The sequence below is a fragment of the Lepidochelys kempii genome, chromosome 1 (genome assembly GCF_965140265.1).
Source record: "Lepidochelys kempii isolate rLepKem1 chromosome 1, rLepKem1.hap2, whole genome shotgun sequence".
NCBI lineage: Eukaryota > Metazoa > Chordata > Testudines > Cheloniidae > Lepidochelys > Lepidochelys kempii.
In genome coordinates this window covers 99,179,289-99,206,650 of record NC_133256.1, presented here as the reverse complement: position 1 = coordinate 99,206,650, position 27,362 = coordinate 99,179,289, and the positions used below count along the sequence as shown (strand labels likewise).

General features: G+C 37.4%; 1 protein-coding gene and 1 long non-coding RNA gene across 2 annotated transcripts in view; one reads left to right on the top strand and one right to left on the bottom strand.

The window, feature by feature from the left end:
• LOC140913033 (uncharacterized) overlaps nt 1-22,653 on the top strand; it is a 30,326-nt gene extending 7,673 nt beyond the window's left edge. The window contains exons 2-4 of the long non-coding RNA XR_012159447.1: nt 9,681-9,973; nt 18,060-18,198; nt 19,532-22,653. This is a non-coding gene — a long non-coding RNA (uncharacterized lncRNA). The remainder of the gene's footprint in view (nt 1-9,680; nt 9,974-18,059; nt 18,199-19,531) is intronic.
• Nucleotides 1-27,362, bottom strand: part of CLYBL (citramalyl-CoA lyase) — a 230,801-nt gene that overhangs the window by 25,811 nt on the left and 177,628 nt on the right. Inside the window, exons 4-5 of the mRNA XM_073348633.1 lie at nt 3,897-4,085; nt 278-379 (exon numbers count right to left, since the gene is read on the bottom strand). Of these exons, the coding sequence (XP_073204734.1) occupies nt 278-379; nt 3,897-4,085 (291 nt within the window). The remainder of the gene's footprint in view (nt 1-277; nt 380-3,896; nt 4,086-27,362) is intronic.

The following is a 27,362-nucleotide window of genomic DNA, read 5'->3' as shown; positions in this document are numbered from 1 at the left end:
AATAAGATAAAAATTACTCCATAGGGTTTTATTACATGGTCTGTATGTGTTATCTGGAACTGGCATATCATGGACATATTTTGGATTTTGTCAAGGCCTTTACATAATAACATGAGAAATAAAAATACTAACTTTTTACGGGACTGTAATTCCTTTATTTATTTTCACCTCTCCTATTTAGATAAATTTCTTATTTAAAGGACATAAACTATTTAGCATATACCTAGGTTGCTGATAGGATAAAATATGAACTCTTCACCACATCAAGGTTCCTTACCTCAAAATTGAGCAACCCCATTGCAGTCTCCACAAAAGGGATTAAATTCATTGGTTCTACAAGTGTTCGGCCTTTTAAGTGATGTAAAAATTTGTCTGAAAACTAAAACCAGAACAATATTATAAGTGACCAGAGAAAAATTCATTTACAAATATCCACATGTACGCGCACCTTTTCAGATCTTTCACCTGGCTGCAATGACAAAACAAACAAAACCAGAACTGTAATAAAAAACCTTCAGGCTTTTAACCAGGCCTGTTATGAGGCCTTCAATTCTGAATTGCAACATTATCATATATTTTGAAGTTTAAAGGTTTAATTGTAAAATTGCTTAACACCTATCACTCTAATGTAGCTAGATGCAAATCAGTAGGCCCTTAAAAACAATGAAGTATTGATATACCTGATGTCCTGTTTTGTTTCATGTCTAATACTAACATCACTGTAACTGTTCTGCAGATTTCTAAGTGGCATCCGTATTATTCATTACGGCACTGTTACCCTTTGTTCAGTAGGCTTTTCTTCATAATTTTTAGCTTACCTAGGAAGGCCTTAAAAAGGAAGTTTAATTCTTTGAAGACCAAAGCTTTCCAATTTTTTCCATGAGACCAGTTCACAGCTAGCTCTGAGCTGTCAGTGGGGTAGCCCAAATTCCAAAATCTATCATCTGGAAACATACAAAAGCTCTTGCACAGATTTTTCTCCTTTCAAAAGAAAAAAAACCCCGTATATTGTAAATCTATTATGTCTCTCTAGATCTAGTAATTTGTGAGGAGATAAACATATCACAGGTATGGTAGAAGATATTTTAGTAAATAAAGACAAAAATAACACATACATCCATTTTAAATTTAAGGAATATGCAACCATTAATGGATATCAAAGGAAAAGGGAATTTTAATCATCTCTCCATTCAGTCTCAGTTGGGTAAATCATATCTAAGAGATTTGCATAAATATAAACCATCAAAGACTTTTCATCTTCAAAGGGGGTTTCAAGACCCTATAAGCTTTGTACTGTAATCATCACAGGTCACAACCCTGCAGGAATAAGGCTGCTATGGCAACATAAAAAACTAATGCTTAAGGCTTAGCATAATATTCTGACTAATAGAAAGGAAACTCATTTTAAAAGCTGGCAGCCTATTTACCAGAAGCTGGATTAGAGGTGTTATTTCCCCTTTTAGCTCCCCCCCCCCCCGCTTCACCCCTCCCCAAAAGAAAGGAAAATCTAATCACTGAGATCTTTAAAAAGCTTTCGAGCAATTTGCAGTAACTTTACAATTAAGCCAAAATAAATCACAGCTTTTCACGATGAACAATTCTGCCATCCCCACTTTTTTCTGTGCATCATCATCATCTTTTCTGTAACTTTTCCCCAGAGAAAAGAAGTCAGCTAAAATATATAGCATTAAGAAAATCACTGCAATTCAAATGCATACGTGTACAGTGTCTTAGGTAGAGCAACAGAAAATAGTAAACTTCATACAGGTCAGAGCATGAACACTGGCAGCAGTGTATTAAAATCATTTCAGCTTTAGTTCTGAAGATCTCTATATGATTTTGATTTTTTTAAATAAAAAAATATTAATGGATGCTAGGGTTTTATAACTTAGCTGAAGGTTTAAATGGAAGAACTCTTTTTAGATTTAAAACATTTTAATAGTCACCTTGTTAGGTTTCTTTAAAAAAAAACCCGCTCCATTTTAATATCTTTTGTTTTGAAGATTAAAAAAAAAGAGAGAGAATTTTTAATTAAATACTGTCCCCTTCCTCTTTCTTTTTATAATTTGTTATAAGCACCAATACAAAAGGTAACTAGTGGAGAAGTTTCAATTAATTTTTTCAAAAGGAGACGATTAAATGTTTCCGGCCTGGTAAAGTGTTCATTTCAGGGAGGGTGGGAGGGGAAAAAAGGAGAGAGTGGGGGGAAACAAAGATTGGGGAGGGGATGAAGTAGCAGGCCTCAGCAATTCTTTCAATTCCAGTGCACACCCAATAGTGTGTTGGGAAGAATGCACACTGTTCAGGATTTGTGGGAGAATTGTCCCATGACAAAGGAGGGAGAGTTACGCTTGTTATAGTCCAATAAGCCATGCCAGTCAAACAAGTACCCATACTAGGGACAAAAGGAAAGCAAGAGATTCTCACACAAAAGAAAACAAGTAAGCCCATCTTTTAGTTGTGCACCAGCCTCCAGGTTTTATGTTTCATGTAAAAAGAATGAGCAGAAAAATAAACAGTGAAAGGCTTCTGTTATTTAAAAAAATTAAACATTATATTAAATTGTGTTATTAAATCCAACAAATCCTCTGTGTTCAAAGATTTATCAAAATGCAACAGAACAAAGTACAGACAGTAAGATGTAAGCTAGTGCTATTTTATTTTCGAACAGGATGATATTAGGTATGAAAATTAGCCATTTGAAAAGTTGGGGGATGGGAGGGACAAAGTCTTCAGATTTCATACCAATGTAAAACATATTAGGTGCTAGTGAGAGCCCTGCCATTTTGGAAGCATGAATATTCATAAATGACAAGCTATGTCTAACACTTACATGGTTGTAAATCCTGAGAGGTATTCTCTAGTTACTTTAACTAAATGGTGGTGTAAGGGGACATAACCTCCACTGGAAACAGGGGAGACTGACGGTACACTATTACAAATGGACAAGTACTGTAATATAGCTAACATATTTGTTTAGTTGTATTTACATATACTATGTTAAAGGCTTGATCAAAGTTAGATGCTGAGATTAAACTAGGTACCAATACATCTTTCATCACAGCTCACATACATTTTAGATATTCCGTACACTTGTGGTTTTCAAAAGTACAGAACTGCATAATGAAACGTTATTCCTTTAGTGATGTTTTGCAGAAATAATGATATCTCTAAATAAAATGCACCTCTTCTTAACAATTAAAACAATTATAGCATAATTAGACCTATTTCAAAGTTTTCTTAAGTAATTTGACATGCCAGCCATTTACATTTCAGGTTTTTATTGGCTGAAAAGTCATTCATGAAACACAAACACACCTGTCAGCAATTAAAAAGGAAGAAATAGAGAACTGTTCAGGAAATAATATCTGTGGTAATTAAAAACACTAGTTAAAAGCTTCCTGTTTGTTCCTCTAGTTGCCCCAAAGAAGTGACCTTTTCCTCCCCCACTCCATTTTTTCATATGTTGCTAATATGTTTTCTCCATCTATAACTTTCCAGGCATGTACATAAAACATATTGGCATAGACAATCTTTTAAGGTATCAGTGAAGGTTCAGAGTTTGGTACAATGGAAAAAGTTAAATTATTATACATTTTCTTCTGTGTTTTGATAATATACTGTAACATCGATATTGATTTTTTTATTGATTGAAGTACTAAGAAAACTAGTTTTCCTTAAAAACTAACGTTGCTATGTATGCTCGGTGTGCAACTCCAGCCTATGCACATTTTAATGGAAATGTTACACCGTTTTCTTAGCCAGACACCAACACTGTCCCATGATAACAGCAACATTCTTCAGAATGCTAGCTCATTGGTCCCAATGGTTCCTCCTAAATTGGCCCAAGGTCTTCAATCAAAAGCTAAGATTATGACAATTTGGTAACTACTCACCCATCTTATTTCCTCAGCATTTTTAACTTTTGGCAGCATCAGGCTTGAAGGAAGAACACTGGACTTCAAAAGGACCTCAAGATCTTGTTCTGCAAGACCACTGGACACTGAATTGATCCTAACACACTTTTCAGTCTGGCCAAACTCAACCTCTTTGAGTGTTTTCACAACTGTCAGCCTTGCTTCTGCCTAGAATATAAATGTTTAAAAAAATTAAGCTTATTTTCTATTGACAGAAAAACCCGCCGAACAGAAAACATGTCAAACTGATGAAAAAAATAGAACCAACAATATAAAAATCTATTTTTTCCACAATATCCATTACTGTTTGCCTTTTGTTAAACCTTTCATAGCCAGTACCTCAGAATTTTAGTTTTAGCACTTTCTTTACAACTAACAGTAAATATCCAATTTTCAGATCTGATTAATAATAGGACTACTACAGTACTTGAAGAAAATATCACATTCATGTTTAAAGGTATTGCAACGTGTCTAACGAACATAGATCCTTAAACTGGCATCTTTTTACACCCATACTTTCCACATAGCCAAAAATGGAATACGAGAATTGCATAAAATAATAATATTTCCAATTAACACCTGTATTCTTCTTATGGATCATAATAAAATCATGGTTATGAGTATATAAGGACTTATATGTATATTTCTTTTGTCTTGCTGTATAATCACCCTTTTTATCCATTAAACTGTATTAATGCTTGCAATTGAATAGACAGCTCAGACATGAAAATAATACCATGTAACCCAAAATAATATGCAGATTTTTCTGGAAACTGTGACTGATAATAAGAAAATACTCCATATTATCAGCAAAAATAAAAATTCCAAACACACATTTTCTAATTGACACACTGCTCACAAAATGGTGAAGGAAGGAAAGTTTATAAATCTGTTGAATACTTGATTTGCATTCAGAATGCTTAAATCCTTTGCTGAAATGAAACACTTCTATTGGCGTCAAGAAAAAAGGGAAGGAGAAAAAAAAGAAAGCACTTGAGCTCACTACTTCCTGCCAATTTCAGTTTCAAAAACAAATTCTTTCAACTTGCCAACAGCCCTTAACAAATTCTCATTGTCAAAATGAACACTTATCAAAAGTAGTTTCATTTGTGAAGAGTTTTTATGGTACTAATAAAACTTTAAAGCTTCTGACTCATGATTGTTTAAAAAAAACAGTTTTAACAATATACAGCCATTTGAGCAGAAATACTTATCTAGAAAACAGGCAAACTCAGAAAAAAATCATCAAAGTTAATAACGAGACTAATACCAATCAGCGAGACAACACATGACAGTAGATTTAAACCAGACGGATACAAATCTCTGCCTGTGAGTAGAGGCAGAAGAAATTTCAAAATGTGGTCCGAGTTAAAGAGTGTGAGGAAACAGTAGCTTCCAGTTGTCAGGTCAGATCAGAATAGGTCTTCAAAACCAGTTTAAGACAGCACTGCAGTGTACTGATTTACAAGGCTTGGACTGCCAATAATTAGGATAAGTTTAGACAGAAGCAAGTGATTACTCTCACCAGTTAAAGTGAAAGAATAATGAAGTTGAAGGTTAATGAAACTTGAATCAAACAGCTTTCAGCTTGGTACTATCATCCACATTTCTCCAAAGATTTTAACATATGCCCATCATCAGCAGGACAGAAAAGGACAATATATACAGACCGAGACACCCCTATGCTATGATACAAGATTACATTCAGAGGTCATTTCATTAAAATATAAATACAATCAGAAATGTTACTGCTATTGTGAATTAATTCTAGCCGCTGCCATTATGAAATTAATGCACAGGTACACACAGTTTATTAAAACATATTCAGCTGAAAGAGAGCTCCAAAAGACACCTATAATTGTTTGTCTTCTTCAAATTGCGTTATGTGATGTCATCACTGGCTAATACAAATCCCACTAAATTCTCACTGTCAGAGCAGCAAGAGTTGGTTTCTTAGCTGGTCTGAAAGTTTTGGGATTTGGTGCAGAGTGATAGTTTAAAAACACATTCTCCAAACCAATTTATGCTCTTGACTAATGTCAGATAAGATTGTCACAGTTTCAGTACATAATGATCCACTTTGCAAAATAAAGATCTTCCAAAACTGTCCACTAAAGAAGCATCCAATTTTAAATGAGGGCATATTACAGGAAAACTATACAATCTGATTATTATTTTTTTCCAAATTACAATAATGAGCAGTAGGCATTCTTGTTAGTTGTTTTTCCGCTCAGGCTGTAAACGCCCATCCCATAAAAAGACAGATCATGTCCTTCTAGGTATATTTCCACACAAAACACTTATTAACAGGCTGTTGCTTTTCGTAATTTACATAAACTAAGTGTGCAGCCCTTTGGTACATATCCCAAAATAACCAATAACATCACTGAATTTATACCAACCAACAAGGATGTTATTTTTTCATATTGTAATAGAGAAATATGTTACAGTTTTGCTAACACAGGCGTGCCATCTGTTGGGTTGAGAACAGATTCACTTTCTTAGAACCATTACATTTTAGTACTGTCTGCTTCAGAGACAGAGATTCCCCAGCAATGAAGAAGATTCTCTCCCTTGATGAAATACATCTGGCCTTCATGGTCTCCAAATCATGATTCAATCATGTACATTTTAATTATGGACCAGACTGATAGGTACCAGCTACCCAGAAGATTCCAGGTATTACAGCCAGTCCCGAACAGGATACCCTATCCCTACTTAAAACAATGGAAAAGCTCCCACTGACTTCAGTAGTGTAGGATTAGGCCCATAGACAGGATTACTACAAAATGTTTCATGGGTAAATAGGGGGGGAAAAAGAAGAAAAAAAAGAGCATAAAACATATGGATGAAAAAGGGAAGAGTTTTTACTGCATCATTATGCATTAAAATAGTCTCTAATATTGTAACATAATATATGCAAAAGCTCAACCTTTTAGTTAAACTACTCTCAATTTTTAATAATAGAGAAAAACTTTTGTACTTGATGCAATAATATACATACATACAGGTTATACATAGGCCCTTGATGCAACAATAAATCTGCTTCCAAAGACTTCACCAATCCCCTACTACAAATGGTCAGACTAGATAAATAAATTTGCTCTGTTCTTTATGTCAGCGCTATACCATAAGATAATTCTCTTCAATGAATGAATGCATAAAAAAGGAGAAAACCTGATCATTTAATAGATTATTCCCTCCCAAGGTAGTCTGAGATTATTGTAGCCCAATTAGTATCTGGATTCCACACTGATTGGGTGTTTTATAAACCAGAGAGAGACAGAAAGATGACTGACACTCCTTCTTGTAAACAATGATATTACTAGAGTATATCAGAGTTATGACTTTCATTTGATAATCCATTCTGTGCATATTTAAATGTAGAGACAGTGGCTAATAAGCACATTATTATATTTGTTCTAATATTTGACTCTCCATAGGGCAGTTTGATTTTTGTTGCCGTGTATTGCTACCAAATTGGGAAGATAAAGGTTTCAGTGATGTAGTACTGCAGATAAATCAACCATCACCAAGACACAGAGACATTGAAATTAAAGAAGGGAATATGCGTGCAGTTGGTTCAATTGGCACCCATTAAAGCTAATAACTAATCATCTTCACAAGTTTCTAGCTCTGAATTATCAAATCTGCAAAGAAAACAACATCCGTCCACTTTTACACTCCAGTGGAAGAGGTGGTCCCTCGCGGCAGGGCTGCACAGTCTCGCCATCTGGAGAATAAATCGAGTGTGAAGTACAGTATAGTTTGGGACCAAGCTCCGTGGCGGCAGCTCAGCAGTTAGTTCATTAGTTCCAAACTTCCAGGGATTAGTGCGGCATCAATTCTACTGTCGGATAGGATAAGACAGACAGAATACGAGATTCAAGGAAGAATGTGACAACTAAGAAGGAGCCCCTTGGGCTTATTTATAAAACTATAAAGTATAAACACACCTAAATAAAACGACTTATATAATAGCATTATCACAGTTTCAGAACATCTGAATTAGTACCCTTTTTTATTTTATGTATTTTAAGTTATATGTCAACGTATAGAAATTTCAGCTTTGAAATGGGAGAAATGTCATGGAACTAAAAACAAAAAAAAAAAACCACCCCAAACCCTGGACACAACATTAATAAAGAAATAATGAAACAAAGATATTTGGATTATGGAAATTTTGGTATTAGGACAACAAGGTGAAGAGTTATATTTTCTATATTCTTTTGAATTTGATAATGTATTCTGCAAGCAAATTTTCCATTATTATAATTGTTAGAGTTGCATCATCTTGGGAGGTTGGGGGAAAAGACATGTATCCATATAAATATGTCTTGTTGTTTGTGAGTTGTATCTCTATTTCACTTCATCTTCCTGGACACCCTCGTCAGTTTTTCTCAAGACCTCCAGCCCTTAATGTAAAGATAGAATATGTATATAAATATAAAATAAAATGAAGAAGAGGTTAAAGTCAAAGAAATACATGAAAATATGTTAAAACTGATGTCTGAGACATTATTCTGTTACCATCTCTTCGTTGTAACGCTTCATACTGAAATGCAAAAATCTGATCTGCTACAATGGCAGACCAGAATGTGTCGTCCTCACGACAGTCATAATAACTTCGTATGTTTCACACAGCAACAGAAAAATTAAACACTATAGTCACAGTTAGAGTTATGTTTTGTGACACTATTGACATGGTTAAAAACATGCAATTATGATTTAACCTTACTTCCCTGTAGTGGTTTGTTCATACAACTTGACATTGCGGAATCTTTTGTTACTTTCATTAGTGCATGCCGCACAAATCTGGATTTTGTCTTTCTCCAGATTTGACTCGCCGAACTGTCCTTGAATATTCATAATAATGAATGTTACTCTGGCAAAATTAGTTTATGTAAATGGAAAATTTGAATTTCTTTACAAGCCATGACTCCTTGACAGAGGTGATAGTTGTATAAAATGAAACATTAGGCCTCTTGGTTTCAGGTTTACAGCAGAGAATGGAGTAGAACAGAAAATCATATTCATTTTCAAGGAAGCAAAGAAAAACATCAATGCAGAACAATTTGTTTATCTGCTGAATGTTTCTGAAAACAGTAGACATAGTTCATAATACCTATTTTCTATTTTGCACCAGTCCAAGATTTGAACAACCTCTGAAAGAATAGATTTGCATTGCCAGGCTTGTAAGAGGAGAAAGGACCTCTACTGTATGTTTTACACAGGAGGTCAGATTAGATGATCACAATGGTCCCTTCTGGCCTTGGAATCTATGAATCTATGCATTTCTAATCTTCCTTTGCAGTTTAGGCAAATAAATATTTAGATAATTACTGATAATACAATACTCTGCCTTCTCTCTTAGATCCTCTTCCCTGAAGCCTTAAAAGCCTTTTTTCTAATCATTTGTTTTTTCAAGCCCTTCCTCTTTTACACTGTCCCTTTCGCTTTTCTGATCGCGATATTCTTCAGAACACAGTGATTCTTCTTACTGTATGCATCTATAGTATCTGACTGTCTTTCTCTCTGCTCTGCTAAGTGTCTTTATATGCTCTCTGTGGTCTATCAACTTGAAAACTGAAGCAAATTATTGAAATAACCAGCATTATGGACTAACTTGTAAAGTTAACTGTGCTTTGCTAGGAAATTTAAAGCCCTTAGGCACACAGCATTTTGTTAAATGGTTTTTCTTTCTAATGATCCAACAATACGCTCTTGAACAGCATTTTTCATACTTTTTTCTTTTTTTAAAAGGACAATATATTTTAAAGCTCTCTATGGCTGATTGGCAGCTGCTTGCTGCCATTTAGCCTCACTGAGCCTCCCCCCCAGTGTGTACATGAGTGGACTCCCTGAAGATACCCAGTGGAATCCACCTGACATCATCAGAGTTGGACAACTTCCATATATGACTGTCAGGAGGTGGCTTGGCTTGAGCCTCCACAAAAGTGAGGGAACCAGAAAATTAGAATCTAAATTCCGCAAGGCCAGCAGCCCAGAACCCAGGGCTTATGAATCCTGATTAAGCTTCATGGATGCTGGACTATGTAAGTTTGCTGAAACTCTGCAGAGCCAGGATAGCTGCTGATGAGAGAACTACTGCAAGTGATTTAAATATTTTTACAAATTGTGTGTAAAATAGTTTTTCAGACTTTTATATATTTCATATAATCAAAGCAATGTGGCCTTTTAACTAGAGATCACTATGATGAGGTGTATACAAACATGCCAGTAGTCTTAAGACGTAGCCTAAATCTCTCTTTATGTGTAATAATAACAATACTTTGCTCTCATATAGCACTTTTTGTGTGTGTGCACATTGTATATATTTTGGTTTATGCATTTAGACTGTGTGTACCAACAGTATTGACCAGTTTTGTAATAAACTTCTATGTACGATAGGTCCAATAAGCTAGAATAGCCTCCTCGTTCATGGACTAGATTCTATATGCCAACTTTTATAAACACTTATGAAAGAGATGTAAACAACCTTTCAATTAAAACAAATCAAACTAACACTAATTTCAGGTGGCTGCAAGATGTACTCTCTTTACTTTTTTTCCAGCTTTCTGAGGATGCTTTTCACTGTGTGACAGATTAGCATCACAAATGAAAATTCTTTACAAGCATTAGTGTTAATTAGTCTTCCTGGACAGTATGAATGAGCTGCTGCATGATGGAATGATGCAACAAAAAATTCTCTCTGATGTAATCAATAATGAAACATGGCAACATGTTTATTTACAGTGACACAGGAACTCAACCATATGTCCTCATGAATTATTTTTATTTAAAAAATATTGCCTTGGTATAATATATAACAAGTTAAAAATGAAAATGTTTACAACTAGGCTTTTTAAAATCAGTTACTGTGAATTAAAAATGCATTTTTTGTTGTTGACACTGTTAATAAATATATCAGAGTACTTGGCACTCTAGCTAAATTAAATGTTAGCAAGAGAAAAGTGACTTGCTCCATGAGCTGGTTGTTGATGCAATTATTTTAAGTGAAGGACAGATCAACTGTCTCAAAGACCAGGGAAGGATTATGTTCTAAACAGCCATTTAGTCATCTCTTCCATTATTTTAATAAAATGTTCAAAACCAAAAAGAAATAATAAATATAGGCAAATGAGGAAAACACAGTGTGAAGGAAATAATTAAAGGCCAATAAAATACTAGATGGAAGGGGAAATACAGCAACTGGGAAACTAGAATTATACGACGCATCTGTTACAAAAAAAGGTAGATGCTTCCGTGATTCTCCTCAAACCGTAAGCAGAGAACACAGACGGTCAAAGTCCTTATCCCTGTTTATTCAGCAATAGCCAGCCCATCAGCGCTAACAAGTGCTGCAGAACCCTCTGTCGACCAGACTAACCGATGCTGAGGAAGAGTCGGCCTGCTGCAGAAGCGACGGGAGGAGGGAACCTGCACCCATTCTGCAGGCTGGAGCCATGGAGCTGATCAGTGGTGGGGAAACCCAAGTGATGGGCATCCTGAATGCCCAAACAGTCCATCATTCATCCCAGACCTGTTCTCTCTCTCTCTGCTGGGGCTGCAGTGATTACTACCGCCCTAGGGCCACAGTATCCCCTTGTGCAAGGGTGAGAGAGAATCAGGATGGGATGCTATCCTCTTGAAATCCCAAGAACAGATCATACCCTGCAGGGGATGATTTCAGAGACGTTTGCTTGGGGTTGGGAAAATCTACTTCTTGTAGGTTCCTAACTCTCTAGCTGACAGTTCAGTTTGGGGTATTTCAGGAGAGATTGTGGATACCTAGTATCTTGCCTTTGAGCTATTATTTTGCTCTTGATCTGTGTGTCACACATGGTGGACATAATATCTGGTAAAAACTGGGCTCAGCCCTGGTCCAATATAATGCTTTCTTGCCAAAAGCACTAGCTGAAATATTCCACACAACACCTAGCTTTAGACAAAATGTCAGCATGCTTCCGCCTGTGTTTGATTTGTCCACCATCCTTATGTAATTTCCATAACTGTTTAGTTTACTATCTTTAAAATTCTTGAATGTAAAGAAACCATTGTATAGATGCATGTTCTCTGATTACAATTTCCTCTCATACACGAAAATGGTCAATAGCTTTAATAGTTGCCAAAAAACTATTCCAGGTGGCACAAACATTTCTCTCTGCAGCTGTATTAAGCCTGGCTGTATTAACCCACTACTTTTCCCATTCCTTCTCTTTCTTGAAACAAAACTACCACTAATGTATAAATACTTAAATCTGTCTCTATCAAGTAAGGTGTTTTGAAACAAAGTGAAGCCAACACTTGGACCAGTCACATGTGCTTTTCTGAACTCTACAAATGCTGATTCACACTTCTGTGAACAACCAACCAGTTTTCCTTACTCTATTAATTTATGCAATGGTTTTTCTATATTGGCAAACTGTGTAATGACAATTAATAACAGGAGCAGAGCCCTATAAAACTCCTTACATCTGAGTGTTTAGGGAGGCAGTCAGCTCTGAATTGCCTCTATTGTTATTTTTAATCAGAGGACATATTTTTCTTCCTGATAAGTGGCCAAGGGAAATCACATCTGTCTCAAACTGTTCCTATTTTCTTGGTTTAATTTCAAATTCACATTTGTAAGTTTATCACTGTCAATCTGTAAATGTGTGAGTCTTGTTCAAAGAATTTAGCAAACACCAACAGGTCTTTTGGATATAATAGGCTGACAGAGGCTTACTATGCAGTACTCCCTGCAAGAGTACTGTTCAAAAGCAGAAGGAATGTTGTACAATCTAGAACAGGATTTTCATTGTATGGCCAACATTTTAATACAGAGATTTTCTCATGGACCACTCGCTCTCCTTTTTGTGATCACATAATTCACCTGAATTTCCTTTCACAGTCTCATAACATCCTTGTGACAACTACAGTAATTGCTTACATGGAAGAGTAATATTAGGAAAGTATTTAACATAATTTTAGTTGTCTTAATTCAGTTTAGAATCTTGAAATAAGTAGAAGCCAGTACCATGTGACCAGCCAGCTCTCCACTGACCATAGTGTGGGAAACTGATCTAGAGAGCATTACTTTAAACTGCTTAGCCTTTCTCTTACTTCAAAAGAAGACCTCTCTCTGCCTGATGGATCTACTTCTCTGTTAATAGTTACTTTAATGAAGATTCAGGGCCAGATTCAGACTGAGCTGGATTCTACCTCAGTAATCCAGGGCTCCATATGGTGGAAAATCCACTTGGAGAGGGGTTGTGGTGATGCAAGGAATCCACAAGTTCCATTTGCTATGAGCCAGTGCATCCGAAACATTAGGTTTAGCACATCCTCTGGGCAGCCTCTGCTGACAGGGCTCCTACAGACTTCCACTGACAACTTAAAATTGCTCTCCCCTCACAGAACCTCTGAATGGAGGGACTACAGGGCCAGTGCCATCCACCCTTCACTGTCATGAACATCTCGGGGGTGCAGCAAACTGCATCTCCCTAAACAAGCAGTGACAATCTGAGCCTCTAGTGTGTAAAACAAAATTAATCCTATCGTTCACCATTCATGGCAAAGGGTAAGAATCTCTCATTACAATTTCATTTGGTTTTCTATACGCCAAACAAAATCTGATGATGCAATCTCTTTCCCTGCCTAGAACTATAAGCAAAGCCTAAGAACCGATTGAAAGCCTTCTCCTATAAGAGACTGGCAGCTGATGAGGTGACTGCTTGATAGGACAACTCTCCCCAGTGCCAATTTTGTGTGTTGTATATTAGCAGGGCAGAATTACATACATCTTATGGACTAGGAGGTAACAAATTTTGATTGTTTATCTGACAGTTTTTCAAAACTTTCTGCTGGTCCTCATTTAAATATTCCTCTCTGCACTGGAATAAATCCAGTAAATTCTTTGAGCTTTACTTCATCCCTTTTTTCCTCAGGAATTATCTTAACTGTGAATTTCCTTTTGATGGAATCTATTTTTTAAATTATTACATTGTTTTACAGGGCATTAGTTACTATAGCATCTGGACATACTTTACATGGCTTAAAGATAGGTTTATGTACCTGTCCTAGTAAATGAAGTAGATAAACTATTGTTCTCAATTTACATCCCACAGTTGTAAGTCACAGTAGAATGAGATACCTGGCCAGTCATTTAAGTACCTGAGATTTCAGATTTAATGCAAAAATGTGTGTTTTGAATATGTTTGTAAAAGCAGCCAGGTTCAGAGTTAAATGTAGATGAGAGTGAATTCCAGAAGTATGATCTTACTACTAAGAAAGCCCAGCTTCTGGTTTCACCAGAGTGAACCCATTAGAGTCACTTCAGATTCTCTTACAGTTGTTACCATCATTAGAATTCTTGCTTGTTTCAACTTTAGCAGCTAGAATCACTAATCACTAGGAGTCTGTGTTTCAAAACAGGCCTCCCCAGCTACTATTTTTCCTTTGCTGGAAAGTTACTTAAGCATACACAGTACTTAGAAGATGCTTTTGGCCCCAGGAGTAGGACAACTAGCTAAACTGCTGATTAGTTACTTATACAATTTTTGTATCATCTGTATCACTCCTTTCATGGGAATTTCCCGGGACTGAATTTGCAGAACCTTTTACTGGCATTTGCAGAACCTTATACTGGCGGTGTTAGATACATTGAAATCCCAAAATATATTAATTTCATTTATTGTATCAGTCCCTCACACCTCAGACTCAAATTTCACAGGTTCAGCTTTTAAGCTATATTTTCCTCCATTTATGGGCTGGTGCTTCTTTGCAAATCAGTGTCAATAAGAGACTAATGTCACCAATCAATTTTGGATTCTAACATTTGTAGCAAATCTGTGCTAATAAATCTTAGGACTCATCTATATAGAAGTTTTGTATGTATTTAAATATATTGGTTTAGAAGCCAGAATAGTTAAATCAGTACAATCCCCTAGTGTGGTTACAGTTATACTGTTAGGAGTTGCTTATAGCAATATAGTTTATTCTTGTAAATTTATATGAGCACCTTTATATAAAGAACTTTTTACACTCTATAGGGTTGCTTCAATTTAATTATATTGGTTTTAAACCAATTTAGGTAAAACAGGTACAAAAACTGCAGACCAGTTCTTAAATTCAAGTCAGTGTTCACAAGTCTGGCATAATTCATATTTTCAGTTTCAAACTCCCTTTATTGTTGTTTAATCACCTAGATTTAAACAAAAATTATAGGACTAGCCATACCAGCTAACTAAAGATCTGCCCCTCTGACTTGATTTTAACTTGTTCCTTGAACTTGGGGAAGGGTTGCCAATAGACACCTGTAAGATCTGTCCTGATTTTCCTTAAATGCATCAGCATGCTTTCCTTTTATGACAACCAGTATTGCTGTACTAGCATTTGACAGGATTGCCCTTTATTGCAGAACTGATATTGTATTTTATTTTGCAAACTGCATGTGACATTTTTTCCAAACTTCTCAGATATTTCCTGCATCTAATTAGAGTCCCTTTTCTCATCACGAGTATTAGATTCAGAATTATACTAATAAGATTCAGGAGATTTTCCTTCCACTTTCCTCAGAAGTGGTTGTTTTTACCTCTGTCCTGCTGTATAATTCTAGTTCTGTAGTAAGCTGCACAGTCTCACAAAGTTCCTCTGCCTCCATTTGTCAATTTTAATTTGTAGTCCTCCTCCAGTTGGGCACCAATATATCGGCCCATTGCTAGTCCATCCCAGGTAGATGCTCTGGTATGTAGTTATGCTGTCAGCTACATCAATCTGTACAGGTTCTCTGATAGCTCAGGTGAACTTCTTTCCTCCTCCTCCTTGCTCTTAGCTGGACTCTGACCAACTGAACCTGATGACTGGCCCTCAGACCATTTTATCAAGGGCTTGCACTAAGTCTGGAGAACTCAGTTTTTTTTCTGTGGATAAAATCTGCAACAGTATCAGACCTAGTCCACTTGTTACCAGATAACTCCTCACCCTCTTCCACCCCCCACCCATTAATTTGGCATGCAATGTTACATTAGGCTCAAACTTTGGAGGAAGACCTCCCCTCAAAGGCAGTAAGTTTCTGCAGCACTTGAGACGGGACAGTCTGGTCTCCCCTCTCTGAGCCCTGCAGAATGCTCTCACATCCAAGGACACTGTGTTACAGCATAGAAAAGCCTTGTAAAATGTGTGCCTTTTGCAAAGTCTCTTTCTTTTCCCATCCCTCGTTCAAATTGTTAACTTCCAAAGCGTTCTGATAACCTAAGAACCTGGCAAATCACTTTGAATAGAATATCTGAAGGACCTCTTGGATAGTTCTCTGTTAGAAAATTTCAGGATGGTCAAAGATTTCTTTCTTTTTTATTTCTTGGAAATGTTAAGGTCTATTATTTTCAAATTAGTGGTCTTGGTCACTGCAGTCAACTTCTTTTTCTTATTTCACTGCTTGTTTGTCTCTTCATGATCTTCAGCTAGCCTCTTTTAATATAATTCTCATTTCCATCTGAGTGATTTGATCTATGCTTTAAGATCATCTTTCATATGTTGCTTATTTGGCTTTATATCTTCTTGACCAGGTTTCACAGCTTTCAATTCTGTGTTGGCAGTTTCTTGGCCAGCTTTCATTTCCCATTGACCAGCTGTAATTTCTGTCTGAATATAAGCTAAGTCCTCCATCTCCGTTCAAATAAAAATCAGTCAACCTTTCCAACTAAAAAATAATTATCATCCACTCAAACACAAGCTTTGTAACAATTTCCAAGTGGTCAGAAATAATAATAAATTATGGTAGTCTATTTTATTTACAGTAAACTGTAGAATAGGATTTGAACATAAATGTATATTAATAAAATGGCACAGCTTTAGTCCATTTATTCACAAAGAGCAATTTTTTCCAAGGAACAAATGCTGTATTTTCTCAGACAGCATATACACACTCCTGTTCCACTCCAGTTTGTTTGTAAGTGCCTATTCTAGTGATAGTTATATAAATGTTAAACAACAATGGCAACAGCACCAAACAGCCACAACGTTTGAGCCCTACTTTCTAGGTGCTGTTTAAATCTATAATGAATGATAGACCCTGCCTCAAAAAGCTTACCATCTATGAATTCTGTGTGTCAAATACTCAGCTCAGCTATTTTGCCTCGGGAGGTTATATGAGTAGTTTATCGCCTTTTTGTCTAGATTTTCTTTATCTAGAGATGGCTTTCACCATCAAAGGAAATCCACTTGAATTTAAGTGGTTTTAGTGAACCTTCCTCTTAAAGACAATGATGTGTTGAGTATTTTCAGGGCTTGTTAGTTAACCCAATTTAACTTTCAGGCAGATATTTTTGTTGAGGGGATTCCTTTCCATTTTATATAGAACTTGTTTTATTCAGTACCTGCCAGTTCTACTTTTTGGTCTCTGGCACCGTATATTCTATGGAAAGAATGCAAACAAAGTATTAGAAATGTCTTGTTTCCATTTTTCTCTTCTGCCTTCTTGACTCCCAAGCATCTCATAATCTTCACATGCTTTAGCTATATTTCTTTCACCAATACTAGACAAACAAGTTATTGAAGTGTTTTTGTTTGTTTTTGCCATTTCCCCCCTCGCCTCCAGTTGACGTTAATAAAGCATTTAACACTCCACCAGGCGGGTTAATTTACTATACTGGTAAATCAGGCTATTTGGAGTGTCTTGAAACACTGACATGTTTTTAGCTTGAATATCAGATGTCTCCATCCCAAAGGAAAGAATTCTTGCCAAAGCTTTGTTTATATCGATGCCAGGTGCAATCTGGCACAACAGTGGTAGTGACACATGAACACTAAACAGTTTGTAAAAATTACGCTTCCAAGTGAAATCTGTATGCCATATACAAGAGCCAGGTAAAAGTCCTACTATTCCACTAGTCTAGTGCAGAAAGTATTCCTTAACAGAAGAGCAAGGTATTAAACTGGCTTCTAGGATCTTTTTACCATTATTGGTGACTTCTGAACTTCAATTTCTTCACTGAAAATTGTTTTTATTTTGCTTCTTTTAGACTTTTCATAGCTGTACTGAGCAGAAATATTGTAAAATATTTTTAAATAATTACTACGCTTATTGCTTTATTTTGTTTATGGAGCTTATGTTTACAACACACAAAAGAAGCATCTCTTTTTCTATCTTATCCCCTGCAGCGACCAATCCTGATTCAGTAGAAATCTGACAAACATACTTAGTGCTGCAGCACTTATGTGCCTTGAAAAAGATTTGCCAGATTGAACTACATCCCAGGTCAAAGATAAGCCTGCACTCATGAAGGTGCTCCACGCTAAGGTAAGGTTTAGGTTACTAATAGGCTGGTTATTAAATTTAAAATTTAGGGTCAGAGTTCCTAGACACAATGGTGGTAAAGGACCATGTGAAATGCAGCCTTTCAGAATAGGTTATTTAACGAACACGGCTTTTGTTTTGTGATTATATTCTAAGTGGGAAATATTGAAAGATTAAGGGCCAGCTGACATAAATCAGCATACAACGGAGCTACAGCAATTTACATGAACTGAGGATCTGGCCCTTAGAAATAAATTACACACTGGAGCAGCACAGAAATTCTTAATTTAATCACAAGAACAAAATTAGGACTAACTTGCTATCACTGTTATTATTTGTATTATAGTAGCACCGGTCCTATAGAGGCTCTAAGCACTGTATAGACATATATAATAAAAGACAGACAGTCCTTCCCTAAAGAGTGACAGAAACAAGTGGAGGGAACAAGTAGAAGAGAATGTTTTAGAAAGACTAGTTGTGTGCACAATCCATAGGTATCATAAGCAAGTAAGTAGCAGTAATATTAGCTTACCCCCGCCTAGCTGTGATCAGCTGGCAGGTTCTGTAGGTATCACAGCAGAAGTGAGTCTTAAAGAGAGATGTGAAGGAAGATAACTAGCAGTTGTATGGAGTTTTTCAAGTCGTTTTCCCTGGGTGTAAGGAGTAGCATGAGATACAGTGCCTTTAAAATATAAAACAATCAATTTAATACTTGAACTCAAACTTAAAAAATCATGAATTTTGAATCAGTGCCTCAGTAGAAATGGAAAGACTCAAATTTGCAGATGGTAAGTTCCTGGCTGAAGTTTGAAGGGTCTATATTATAATGGGAGAAAATATGACTATGTACACTTTCTTCCTTTGTCCATCTGCCACTCTTATGGTCTAGTGTGGGGGTGATTATATTTAAATTTGGACCGTTTGCAGTCTGATTTCTCATTTCTGCAATTATGTTTGTCACCAAAAAAAGTATAAACGGGTTTGAAAAACAACAGCAATCATGGTATTGTGTGACTTACTAAATAATGGAGTCACTGCAAGGCAAGGCAGACTTCCATGGGAAAAATCTACTCACATCTACCACTAGAGTGTATGATGTTGTTTCTAGTGGCTGTGTGTGTGTGTGCGCACACTGGGGAGGAGGGTATATTTACAAAGTTTGTTGGTATTTTCTGGAGTTGAAGATGTAGCAGCAGCCATAAAAGGAGAGCAAAATATAATTACTGCAAATGAGATACTAACACTGATGTTAAATATTTAATGTATTAATATTTAAATGTTATGTAAAGAGCCAACTTATTTCACAACACTCCATTGTTATCCCTTCTTCATACAGGAAAATTATATGCTAGTGATTGTGTTTGCCAGAGTTTTCTTCTCCCTCATCATCCTACAGCAAAAATGTCTGACAAACCATGGTAACTACCAGGAAACAATGAGGCAAAATGAAGTGCCAGTCATAGCCAGAATGAAGACCCAGCTTGTATACTTCTTCCTCAGTCCATATTCACCCTCAGTAAAAATTATGTATGTACATAAAAACCCACATACAGACATACCATTGACCTCCCACGTAAACAAACTATGGCTAGTATTTTCTTCTGGTCAAACCTCACCTCATTGTCTACTGTAAAAAAGTAAAACATCCCGTCCCCAAAAAGAGAATGTGAACTTACCATAACCAGCAGCTTATAGCACTCTGGTTGGAAAGTGTCCAGTGGCAGTCTCTGTTTCAAGAGGAAACCTTTCCCCCTACTCCAGGGGCATGGAGTGTGGTTCTACTGCATAGAGTGGGGGGCTGACTTTGGGAAACCAATGCAGGTGGCCAGCACCCCGTATGCAATGGCGTATAGCTGTATGAGGGCTCCCTATCTGCCAGCATGTCAGGTTTCCTTGGGGATAAGGGTCAAGTCAAGAGAGGAGCATATCTATGAATACACTGTTCATGCCCCTCCTGGTGGAGTGCACAGACTACTTTATCTGAGCAGGTCTGTCATACCAGGACTAAAAGTGGAGAAAGTGAAGATCTCCATGGACCAGGGTGGGAGAGGGACATTAATGAGGGGCATGGATGGATGCAGCTGCCCTCCTACATTCCCGCTCTCTCTCCTTTGCTGCACCCCATCCCTTCTCATCCACCTCCCCCACACAGTGTTAAACTCCAACCGGGCTGGTTAAACTCCAGGAGCAGGGGAGTGAGCAGGGATGTGTGCGGGTGAGATCTGGGTTGATATCATCAGGATTGTGTAGTGGGAGTGGCAAGTGGGCTCTGTCCCAATGTGTCAAGCCACCAGCAATTGATGGGCTCCTTCAGCCTCCACTTTCTGACACACCTGGGGTTATAGCATCATAAGGAGACTTTGATGATCCTATGGCTCTGTACCCAAAAACTCAGCTCCGCTGATACTGCTGTCTCAGTGCAAGAGGGATTCAAGGCATCAGTGCTGAAGAAGTGCTTCAAGTGCTGATGCTGGGTGCAGAGGGCGAGGACTGTTCCCCACTGAAGGCTCAAGAAGGAGCTCTGGGGTCTTCCACACCAGACCTCTCACCCCAGCATGCAACTATTTCCTCAGATCCCCTCTACACCCCCATTCAATGGCCCTGCCTCTCCAACGCTCCACTCACCCTACGTGAGTCCTGAAAACCCAGGCTTCCCTTGATACACGGCCCTCACTTCTCTTGGCTCTCAACAGGGCTGCTGCATGGTGCCCCAAGGAGCCAAGGCAGCAGCACTGAACTTTGCTTTTCCTTCCTCCTGATCCCTGCGTGCTCCCCCCAGGCCCTCCATACGGTCTCAAAGACCCCTTTGTCCTCAACAATCCTCCAGTTCCCTGCCCCCGTACTCCTTAGTGCCCAGGCTGTTTCCCAGGGAGCCAGTCTAGCAGCACTGAAGGGTAGAAGCAGCTAGCCGAACCTGTCAGTTAGCTCAGCTTTTCCATGTAGAAAGGGAAAGTAACAGTTCTTATGTATACATTTTAAGAGGGGCCTAAGTGTGAGATGTTATGGGAATGAATGTGCATGGGTGCTTTTAGGGGTTGTGATTCTTTAACTAGAGGAGTCTGAAAAACATTATAATTTGAGGGGAAATTTAAAAGGGGCTCATTTTTAAAATGTCATTCTGTCAGAGTTGGAAAATATTTAAGCAAAAAATAAATTAAAAAAAAACAACAGAAAATTCAACTGGCCCATAAGAAAGAGTGACTTATTGGAGACTAAACTCAACTAATAAAGTATGACAGCATGGGATTTTAGTTCTGTATATCTGCACTGCATCTGGGAGTGAGCCTTCTAGCCTGGACTAATAGACTTGTGGTAGTGGGGCTCACACTAGCTTGAGACATTGCGACTTGGACTGGACCTTGGGCTCTCAAACCTAGATATGAGGGTCATAATAAAGTAATGACCCTCAGTATCACCTCCTTTCCTTATATCTTTTACTTTTCTTTTGTTTTTCCTTCTAAATTTAGATTCTGTTATACTTGGTGGGTCATATTTAACTTTCATAGAAATGTTCTCAGTCCAATATAGCACGTAGCTGGATAGTGCAGTATAAATTCCTCTTCTCTATTCATGTGCAACCCAGGTTTACATGATACGTGCAGGACTATAGTTTTTTTTTAGCTATGTGTTTTAAAATATATAAAAATGAATATCACTTTTAGATGAAGAAGATATAAAGGTCTGTGCAATATGTGCCAGAATTCTGAGGATCAGATTCTGCAGTTAAAATTGTAGTGTAAAAATATATCCACTGAATCACCACTGCCTTGCACCTTATTTCTCATTTACACTTGTGCAAAGTCGGTTTAAATTCTACTATTCTGATTTGACAGCATTTCACACCCACTTTGCACTCACTGTGCACAGGTGTAAATTACTATACAAGGTGCAAGACAGTGGAGAATGAGGCTTATAGATATAATGATCTAGAATGATGTAATACTTATTTTCAGCTGAATTGTGATATTTATCTTAACTAATAAGCATACACAAATTAGCTCTAATTTGCATGATGTGTTAATTATTTTACTCACGATATTGGCTAATGTCATGTTCAGATTTCATGGTAATACGTCTATGCCTACTATTAAGAAGCAAATTCAGCAATGAGTTGAAAATAGCTGAGCTACTGAAATGTCTTTCAAAATCTGTCTTTAATGAGAAAATAAGGAAGAAAAATATATCCAGTTAGGAAGTAATTATGGACAACATTTTCAAGCCTTGTTGCTTAAATTGAGGCTCCTAAATCCATGTTTAGGCACCTAAATAAAAGTGGTTTGATTTTCAGAAGGACTGAACAACTGCAGCCCTTAGCAATGGAGCCTTTGCATTAGAGACAGGCAATTTCTGTCAACTAAGTATCTTGTGACTTGTCTACATGGTGCTGCTATGGGGGCGTGAATCGTAGAGTGCTCTAATGTATTGCACTCTAACTGCCCCATGTAGAACCTGATGGTGCAAATTAAAAGGTAGTTACTTCATGTTAACATAGTCCTGTTTGAAACGGGACTACATCAACATGAACCAGATATCTTTTAGTTTTCACCAGCAAGGGTTTACATGGAGCTGTTAGAGCACAATATGTTAGACCACACTACAGTTTCCCACCTCCCTGGATAGTCTGGAATGTGGTGCCGTTTAGACAAACCTTACTTGAGACTTCTATTTACCTGATTACCTAGAGATTCTGCATCTACAGGTTCTAATCCTAGCAGACTTGATTCAGCCCTTCCTTCTTCCAAGGAAGATATATTGTGTTCCATGGACTCTTCTGTATATGTAATCATTTGAACAAACCCTAGTGGTGAAGTTCCATTTCCACAGCATGGTTTCAAAGACCCCATGGCACTTATTGAACAAATAAGAGTATGCCCCAATATTTGTGGCCAAAATGTTCTCCACCGCATCACGGTAGTAAAATGTCTTGTGCACCAAGTATCTTCCTAGCTAGTAGCTCCCACCACATACAGAATCCAAAATCCTTTCTTACTGTGGAGAATCTCAACATTTATCATCATAAGAAAATTATGCTAACAATAGTGGATCTTCAGAATAAAGCTGAATATCATGTTAGACTAATATTTTTGATGAGCTGAACATACGAAGGATATTTCATGCTCTACTGCTTACTGATTAAGAACTATTTATTTATTTAAACTTATTTTAAATACTTCCAAAGCTCTGAATGGATGCATTTTAAATAAGTCAAAACAAACAAAATCAATAAAATTCCTGAATAAACTTACTCTGAAAAAAGAAAAGGAGTACTTGTGGCACCTTAGAGACGAACAAATTTCTAACTAAGGTGCCACAAGTACTCCTTTTCTTTTTGCGAATACAGACTAACACGGCTGCTACTCTGAAACCTGTCATTACTCTGAAGAGACACTCTGTACAGACTGCACTGTGAGGCTTCATGATTATTGTTATTCAATGACTTCCAGATCAAATTTTCTCCATTTACAAGAAAGAAAATTTTCTTCTAACTGCCAGCACTGCAAACCTGGGATTCCAGCAAACACAAGCTATGTTCTTTCTGGTTTGAATTACTGGCATCACCAGTAATATAGATACCACAGACCAAGTTCAAATTCTCTTCAAATTCTGACGTTGGTTATGCATGGGCAAATCCATGATCTCTTATAGGGTTGTTAAAAAAAAAAAAAGGAGTACTTGTGGCACCTTAGAAAGTAACAAATTTATTTGAGCATAAGCTTTCGTGAGCTACAGCTCACCTCATCGGATTGTGCAGCAGGTGTAACCAGAAGCAGAATTTGGCCATATTACTGAAAATTAGTTAAAAATTCGATTGATGATGGATGAGCCGTAACAGAATCCAGCTCTCTCTCTCACTCAGAGGTGAACTCGTACTGCAGGGCTAACAGGAGTAAAAAGTAATAAAAATTATTTTTGTCATTCTGGAGAACAGATCTGCTTTTGAATACACAGAAGGACCAGATCTACTGAGTAAAAAGGTTACAGAATCAGACTTGGTATCTGCAGTGTGAACCCCTTCCACTCCCAAGCCCTCAGGCACTGATCTGAGATGAAAAGATTGACAGGACACTGGAGTTGACAATCAGCACTCCCAATTTATAGAATAGTAATCATATATTCTTACAATATCAAGCTATTGCAAAATGGAATTAGGATAGAAAAATGGGTATGTGGTTGGAATGACAATTTTAGCAATTGCACGCTGTAAGAAATTTTAAGCCTTCAAGACTTCCTTGTTTATTTGATTCCAGATCTCTGTTTTAATTAAAATTAATTTTGAAGGGGAAAACAGGACTTGAAGTTGTCTTGGATAGCAAAACTGTCACGTGGACCATAAACAAAAATAAATGACAAAACACTTATAAACGGCAAAATAGTGAGAGAAGTGCCTATTGTGTTCCAGTAGGCATCTATGTTTGTTCTTATTTACATCTTCACTAATTGATCTGGAAGAGGAAGTAAACAGCATGTTACTGAAACTCACAAATTACATTAAAATATGATGGAACTGTAAATACCAGTAAAGAATGAGAAATAATACAAAGGAACTCAGAGATTAGAAACAAAATCCAAAACCACAGATAACCAATGAGGAAGATAAGCCAGCAAAGCAATAATGCAAAAAAGGACTTAGGGCTGACACGGGTGTCAAATTAGATAAGAATTTACAATGTGACATGGTAGCAAAAAAACCCAGTGAGGAGGCATCATGACACATAATGGAGAGGTAAACATCTCCCTTTCTCTATACAGTTTTGGTGCAATAGCACCTGCAGTAATTTCCCCCTCTCCCGAATTCTAGGCACCTCATTAACAGAAAGAGATTGATAGATTAGAAGGAGTTCATAAAAGAGCAAGAAAGATGAGTTGGAAGGATAGATGTAAAGAGGAAAGATTAAAAGAGTTAAATATGTATATCTTGGCTAAACTATGACTCAGAAGTCATGATAAAGATGTACTAATATCTGAACAAACACTAAGGGGGAGGAATTATTTGGCATAGTAGAAAGAGGGTATAAGTAATATAATGGGATACATTCAAGAATGTGAACATTTTGGATGAATAGCAGGAAAAAAAATCCTAAAAGTAAGACTGATTGGTCTGTACAATAGTCTGCTAAGAGAAATGGTTGAAGCTGATTGCATGGTGCATTTAAAACTAAACTGGATAAAATAATGTGTATAATGTACAGTCCTGTACTGGCAGGGAGATGGACTGGCTGACCTAATAAGTGGTCATCTCTGAAGTGTCAAGAAAGAATTTATCTTGTGATACAATCAAGATTCAGGTTTGGAACACAGTGAGATATTTTTCAGAGTAGCAGCTGTGTTAGTCTGTATCCGCAAAAGAAAAGGAGTACTTGTGGCACCTTAGAGACTAACAAATTTATTTGAGCATAAGCTTTCGTGAGCTTATGCTCAAATATATATATATGTAGCTCACGAAAGCTTATGCTCAAATAAATTTGCTAGTCTCTAAGGTGCCACAAGAACTCCTTTTCTTAGTGAGATATTTTAATATCCTTTTGGGGTCAAAGGTTTAAAAACCGAACAAAAACAGAGCTGTGAAAAATCCAGAGAAATATAATTTACTTTCACTACCCGACATGTGCTAAAGAATCTTCAGAACAAGTACTGGAATGAGGAACTCTATACCATTAGGGCAAATAGAAGGGACTCAGGTGCATCCAACATAATCCTCACACCCTAAAGGAAAGAGGTGACATAGCATCTATTCATCTACTTCTCCATGTTCTGGTATTGAGAGCGAGAAAGTCTGAGGCAGATCAGGGCAGATTCTAATGACCCTGTTTTTCCATAATGTTGAAATAATGTCTTGTTGTGTAGTTGAGAGACAAGGTGGTTGAAGTAATATATTTTATCGGACCAACTTATGTTGGTGAGAGAGATAAGCTTTTGAGCTTATACAGAGCTCTACTTCAGGCCACTCTCTTCCCTTACTCACTCTATGGCACTGTGGTTAATGAGTAACATAGCACTAATTTATCAGCTTCAGAAGAAAGAGGATTTGTAGTGCTACACAATGCTAAATGGAATTTAGATTTATGCAGCTCATCGTCTGCAAAGCTTGAAGAACAACTCTTGGGACTGCTATCTGAGTAAGGGATTTTACTACTGATCTTTTACATTAGTCTTTTATCTGATAGGTGCTCACAAAATTTTAAAGTGCAGTTATGCTTGAAAATAGCTACACTTTAAAGAAATAGTATTGCTAACCACAAAAATTCAAAAATCAAGAGACAGACAGTAAAAAAAATCATGAAATTACATTAAAAATCATGAGGTTTCTTTTTTTAAATCCTATTTATTTTGATGTGTTTTCTGATTTTTGAGCTCTCAGAAGGCATGTGTATTTGTAACCCACTTCTCTCCTGCCTTTAACCTTTGACTCATAGAAAGGACGTTAGATATTTCCCCAACAACACTTCCTGTTCACCAACTCCTTCCCCTATTCTCCCACAGTGTCCCAGACACTATCCCTGCTTAGCTCCCTCCACCTTGACCATGCTTGTCTTTGTGCCTGCTTTGCCATATTGTCCCTATCCATCTCTGGCCCCACTGTACTGTTCCTGCCCTCTATCCAGCTCCCTTGGCCCACTGTCCTGGCTCTCTGGATCCCAGCAGCAATGGAGGAGCAGGGAGAGTTCAGTTAGTAAGGGGCAATGGGCCATGGAGACTCTTCTTTCGTCCATTTTCCGAGTCACCTATGCTCCTTCCAAGTGCAGCACTAACCAGGAAATGAAGAGGGTGGTTAAACCTGACTCTGCCTGCCTGCCCTAGGCCAGCTCCTGCCTGCTCCACCTGCCTGCTCCATGGGCTGCTGCTTCCCTGCTCTTTAGAGGCTGGGCGAACAGGAGAGTAGACTCCAAACAGAAAGGAAGCAAGCTCTGCAGCAGTTTTGGTGGTGGCAGGCTGAGAGGCCGCCAAAAATTTACAATTCAGTCTGCCACCGCAGGTATCTAGTAACTGAAGCCAAAACTGCAGCCTCAGTTCCTGCACAGCCTGAAACCCTGAGCTGCTAGGCACTTCTCATAAGAAGGCAGTAAAAATGCTCCAGAATCATGGGAGTCATGAACATTTTGTGAAAGCTGGCAACATGAAATAAAAAAACAAGAAAACGACACCAACCAGAAAATCCCTGTGCTCTT